The sequence below is a fragment of the Capra hircus genome, chromosome 4 (genome assembly GCF_001704415.2).
Source record: "Capra hircus breed San Clemente chromosome 4, ASM170441v1, whole genome shotgun sequence".
Classification (NCBI taxonomy): Eukaryota; Metazoa; Chordata; class Mammalia; order Artiodactyla; family Bovidae; genus Capra; species Capra hircus.
In genome coordinates this window covers 89,651,327-89,657,326 of record NC_030811.1, presented here as the reverse complement: position 1 = coordinate 89,657,326, position 6,000 = coordinate 89,651,327, and the positions used below count along the sequence as shown (strand labels likewise).

Below are 6,000 nucleotides of genomic sequence, written 5' to 3'. Positions count from 1 at the left end.
GCAGCTGGTGGGGAGCTAGATGAGCAAGGGCTGTTGCATGTGAGCAATCAAGATAGCTCCCGTAGTTTGAACCTGGCCGTCCATCCCCATACACGGTTCTCTAGGAGAAACAGACTTACCAGATACGAGACACCACAGAGCCACGGCAGCTGTAGAACCTGGGAAAGGCCTTGCCGCTGCCTTAACTCTCCCCTGTGTCCTAGAGACTGTATTAGCCAGCTGTGGTGAAGTGCTGCCCAGGTAATACCAGGCCGCCCACCCCACCCCTCCATTCAGTCTCAGTAGCTTCTAATGAGGGTGTTTTCTCTCTTCCTCAGGTGACACATCCTCCACAAGCTGGAGAGTCCAGTGGATGGAGACACCTCTACCTGGGCACTGCGGGTCTCACAGCAGAGGAGACATGGTGGCCACAGGCTACCTCAAAGCTTCCGTCTCCAGGCCACACAGGTCACTCCTTGCCTTTTTCACTGCACAGAGGATGACATTTGGCCAGTACTCAATTCAACATAACCCTCCTGCAGGGAAGGATCAGCACACGCCAGAGGCCAAGCTTGACACCAATGGGCAGGGTCCTCTCAGAGGAAGGGCTAGAGAAGAGTTGGTGTGACAGTCTAATGTCTTTCCGGCCTGTGGAGCATCATCGCCACCCCTCTGCTTCAGCAACGCACCCTGGCTCTTGTGCTGCCGCTGGCCCAGGCCTCGAGCATCCCCACAAGGGCCTGGGGCTTCCCTCCATGTCTGGGCTAGGGAGAGTACCCCATTCCACTTGAGTGTGGTAAGGTGCTGGTGAGGGTTGTCGGACTCTGCACATGCCATCATGTTGGACGTGATTTCCAGCACAGCATGTTTAGGTTCTGCAATAACTGCATAAATGATTTTGGCTTCCACAGGCCACCTAAGAATCTCTTCACCTACCTGTAGCGCACTCTGGGTAAACGATTCCTGAGTTTCAATCTGAGCGTAATACGGTACCAGAACACTGGCTATTGAGTCCCCAAACAGCACAAAGCAAGACGTTCTGAGGCGTGAATAGTGTATCTTTAACATAATCTTGTATTTGGAAAAGCAGTTTTTAAAAAAAACACTTGAAAATACAAGGTAACAGTAACTTATGTAAGTTTTCACCTTATATTGCTTGGCCATTTTTACATATAAATTATTGCTTACTAGCTTTGATAAATACACAGCACAGTCATATGTACAGAAGCAGAAAGCATGAGATATGAGAAAGAAAATACTGTTAATGGCAATTCTGGTAACTCCACAAGTGTTTCATATTTACCAGCTCTTCTAATGGTGGAAAACTACGAAGTGTAGTCCCTGAGAAGTTAGGTAGGCGCCCTGATTGCAGGTTTTCTATCTTCTAACTGTTAATGCAAGCTGACAAGGTCACAGCAGTCAAGAGTCCTTGCTTCTGGTTGACTTCATCCCAGTCTTTAATAACAGTGTAATACGAATACAATAAATAGGCTATGCAAATAAATAGTACTCTGCTAAAAAATGTTTAGTATATATACAGCTTTGCTTTATATAGTACATTTTCATTTAACTTTTTGGCAATTTTAAAAAACATTTTTCCAGCACTGGTTCTAAGCACAATGGCTCACTGGTTAATAAGCAGGCTGAAATTTTAAGGACACGTCTTTGAAGCATTTAAAAGAAACTCCGCATTAGACCGCATATAAAAGAAACTCCACGTTAGACCACCACAGTGGATCTGATCTGCCCCTAGTTTCTGAGAAGTTCGGAGTCCCTGTGCCACCCAGGGACACTTGGGATCTGTGGTGAGTGATGCCCACAACAAAACCGCAGGGCGGGGATCAGGGCAGGCGTCAAGGCCAAGCTCCAGGGATTGAAAGCCACCAACACCTTCTCTTTCACACTACTGTTTCTCCCTACGTAAAGGTGAGTACACCTCTCCCCACAAATTGAGAGGGGTGGGCTTTTACTTTGTCCTCATGCCTCGGAATTTCAGGTATGCTCTACCCAACTTGCTTGTGGATAGGGATCTAAGACAATAAATTTATTCTGAAATATCAGGATAAAGTAAATGCAGGTGATAATAAGTATCACTACAACCATTCAGCAATGGTACAGATTGTAACAGAGTGAATTTTAAAAACTGGTCTTTAGAGCATCTGCAAATGTGTATGAAAAAATTTCATATTTTTGGAATGGTTATGATTTTGCCTATTGGGAACTGTTGCTGGGGCTTCCCTGGTGGCTCAGATGGTAAAGAATCTGCCTGCAATGCACAAGACCTGGGTTCAGCCCCTGGTTTGGGAAGATCCCCTAGAGAAGGGAATGGCGCTACCCAGTCCAGTATTCTTGCCTGGAGAATCGCATGGTCAGAGGAGCCTGGTGGGCTACAGTTCATGGAGCCACAAAGAATCAGACACAACTGATCAACGAGCACACTGTCCTATGCTAACTTCTAAAGAGGGCTGGTTTGCTGGAATGCTGACAAATCCAAAGACACACAGGACTGTCTGAAAGTTGTGCTGTAGCAAAAAGAACCCTTTTAGAAGGGCCCACGCACTCCTCGCTGGTGAAGGTTGCAGATACGTGAGATGTTTCAGAGTGAACGGAGATTTTGTGCAACTGTGAAAATCTAATATAGTTGGAAAGGAGCTTATACATCTTCCCGGTGCGGGAATATGACCTACCCCTGTTAACAGGGACCCGGCTTCAATTCCGAGCAGCCTGTCCACTGGGACAACTCCAGCCTTGTTAGAAAGAGTCTCATGTTAAGCTTGATCTGGTCCCCATGATCCTGCCTTGAATCCTTCAGTTCCAGATTCAGGCCTTCTCAGTGCTTCTGAAATTTCTGAGACCTGCTGCCAGAGAAACCTCTAGAGACTGTTGTTAAATTTCAGGAAGATTTGGAGATTATGACTTTCAGAAGATGGGGATGGAAAAGCACATCTAAACAGAACAAAATCCTCCTTTCCTTTTGCTGCCCCGAGAGCCACGTGCGCGCCATGACTGGGGGAGACCCCGAGAGCCAGTGAGCCCCATGACTGGGGGAAACAGCAGGCAAGCGCCGTTCTCTCCCCAGTCTGTTTCCACTCATACCACATGGGGGTAAACTGAATACACCCTCAGAATCTGTTTGGGCCTGACGTACACGTGGATTTGTTTGGCCAGGCACATATCTGAGCTGAGGTCCAAGCAGCAGGTGCCGCGCTGAAATAGTTCTCCACTGGGGCAACTGCAGCAGTCCTAGACAGAGCAGTATAAATCTAATGCAAATAATCACTCAAACTCTAAAACACAGAGATGATGCCAAAACAGCCTCACAGGATCAGAATGGCTAAATGCTACTCCCTAAGAACAGAGAAAAGACCAAAACACGCACTGGTGCTGACAGCCCACACCGTCACCAGTAATCGCCAAGGGGAGCACCTCACTGTTTGATCAGCCTCGAGAGAAATTGCTTTTCCCTGGTTCTGATCTCTTCCAGTGAGTCTCATTCCATTCCCAGCTGCCTGGGGCATTTCTCTGAGTGGACCAACCCAGGATGGTGCCTTTCTGTCAAGCCCTGTTCATTGTCAGGACTGAAGGACGCAATGGGACAGACTCGCTCTCAAAGTCCTCCCCAAATTTGCTCCATGTGGTTCTTTCGAGTGATCTCTCCAGGTCAGCGTGGTTGCCAAGCCCAGGGAACAGCGCTGCTACGAAGGTGTCAGAAAGCCCTGGACGCATCTCAGTGCTGAAGTGCTGATGAGAGGCGAGGAAGCAGTTCTGTACAGGCACCGAGGAGAGGAGCTGCCAGGGCTGGCGAGAGGGGCGCCAGGGTCACACGTGTGGAAATGAATGGACCTAATATGGGAAGCAGGAACTTTGTATTTAAGCAGAGTGACAAGGATCTGGCTGACAGGAATGGATTTCAATATTGTTTCCCACAGGTTTTTTTTGTTCATTTGAAGGTTGCAGCAAACCAGTTCGTGAGAACAGCCAGAGGTCTTATTTATCGTAGGAGCCCCAATCTCTAAAAATGGAAATAAAAAGAGATCTAAAAGACTCTGAGGCTTTGAGAAGAAAAAAGAGGCAAATTATAGAAAGGCCCCCTGCCTTGGTTGGGAGGTGGGCTACAGGACTTCTAAGTGTCCAACATAAATCAGATATTTGGATCTCTGGGGGCTCTTTTCATCTGCTGAAAGACAGGCCATTGCCACTGTTTTATATCCCTTCTTCTGCTCCAGGGAGCACTAAGCGCTCCACACATCAAATCCCACGTAGACCCCCTGTACTGGCGGTCCTCATTCCAGAGTGTAGGCACGAGGTGGCCGTAGCGTGAGAACACGAGGGCACTGCCAGGAGCAAGAAGATGGACTTTTGTGACTGTCACCCCCAGAAACAGTTACAGAGTGCCTGCGACGTGGCAGGCACTGTGCTTTTGTCAAAAATTGTACTGTATTTGAGGAGAGATGAGAGCCTGTCTGCACAGGTAAAGAAAATCCCCAGAAAGTAAACAGTGAGTCAGTTTCTTAAAGATGACTATTTTTCGGTATTGGCAAAGCAACTTAGTCTAACTCACTTACAGTTGTAAATCAAGTTGTGCAGAGATGAATTTTACCCACAAGCATACAGCACTAAGTGACTGAGCTGCTAAGAAATGCATGCCTCGACATTTCTCTTCTGGAGATTAGAGCAGGGGTGGCAGCTGCCAGTGCTCACTGCCTCCTTAGACACAAGTAGCTTTTGGTGATGTCCTAGTTTGTAACGATGGAAACCAGTCCATCTCCATAGAAACCAAGAGATGCCATCACTGCCTTTGAGTGTTCAAACGAGCTCCTACTTTGACAGCCTATAAACAGCCATCTACTGCCAGGCCAAGTAAAGCTCCCCGCTGTGCACTCTAACCGAGCTGTCTGGTCACCGTAGGACAAGGGGCAGCCTCCTGCCTTGACGCTGGCACATCGCAAAGTGAACAATGGATTGGCTCGACATGGTGATCCTAAAAAGCCAGACTTCTCATTTCGGGAAAGTTTCTGCCTCCTCTTCTGCCGTCTCCTTTCGATAGCAGCCTCTCCCCAACTCAGGTGGCTGACATCACTTCCTGAGTACGCTCTGGCTGGCTTTGCTGTGTGCATCTTATTGTGATACGCTGATAAAACTCAGCAACTTTTCTTGCAGGAACATAACACGCTTGGCGCTGCGGTTCCGGGGGAGGCGAGGCAGTGTGTGGTGGGGCTCATACCCGCGGCTCAATCCTGTGCGAGAGCTCGAACAGGGCTTGCTGGCTGTCAATGACGTACAGGTGATGCACGTAGGACTTTAACTCCGGGTGCTCTTTTGGAGACATGTCGCCTCCTGTGTTGGGCAAGGGGGAGAAGGTCAATCTTACGAGAGCAGTAAGCTATTTTTAAATACCAGTAAAACCCTGCATGGAGATACAGTGTAACTCCAGAAGGCTGACCCTCATTTGTCATAAGCCCACAAGAGATGTCTGTTTGCTATTCACGCAGATGCTTTCTGGGTCAGACTAGATTCCTCAGGTGAGGTGATTAGACTGGCAAGATATATGTTTTACCAACACTGAGAGAGCGATGTCTCCTCACGTGGTCTGGTGTTTAGTGGTTGTTATGACCCCCAAACAGGAAACTGCAGACGCGGCAGGTGAGTGGCCGAGCAGGACTGGAGCCCAGGCCACGAGGCCCCAGGTCCACGGCCTTGGCCCCCACTAAATGGCCTTCACAGGCTCTTGTATCGTAGGCTGGAACTGTCAGAATCACTGCTAATCTGGTGACTGCATGGACACAGTAGTTCTTTTCTTTTTTAAGTATTTCATACAATTGTTTGGTGTCCTTTTTTTTGGGGGGGGGGGCGCGTGCAGGATGTAAGGGAGCAACTGAGTGAACAAACATTGCTGAAGTGAACTGAAAGTCTGGTTATCAGGCAAAGCAGGTTCAGGAAGTGTGTGGATGGGGTGACACTCGCCCAGCAAAAGACAAGGCAAGGGGGTTCCTACTCCCAAATGCCCCGCAGACCAAGGGC

The 6,000-nt window shown here is 48.4% G+C and overlaps 1 protein-coding gene across 2 annotated transcripts in view; it reads right to left on the bottom strand.

Moving 5' to 3' along the window:
* RAPGEF5 (Rap guanine nucleotide exchange factor 5) overlaps positions 1,031–6,000 on the bottom strand; it is a 233,107-nt gene continuing 228,137 nt past the window's right edge. For both annotated transcript variants that reach the window (XM_018047330.1, XM_018047329.1), the window contains exon 26: positions 1,031–5,316. In XM_018047330.1, the coding sequence (XP_017902819.1) occupies positions 5,198–5,316 (119 nt within the window). In that variant the 3' untranslated portion in view covers positions 1,031–5,197. The remainder of the gene's footprint in view (positions 5,317–6,000) is intronic.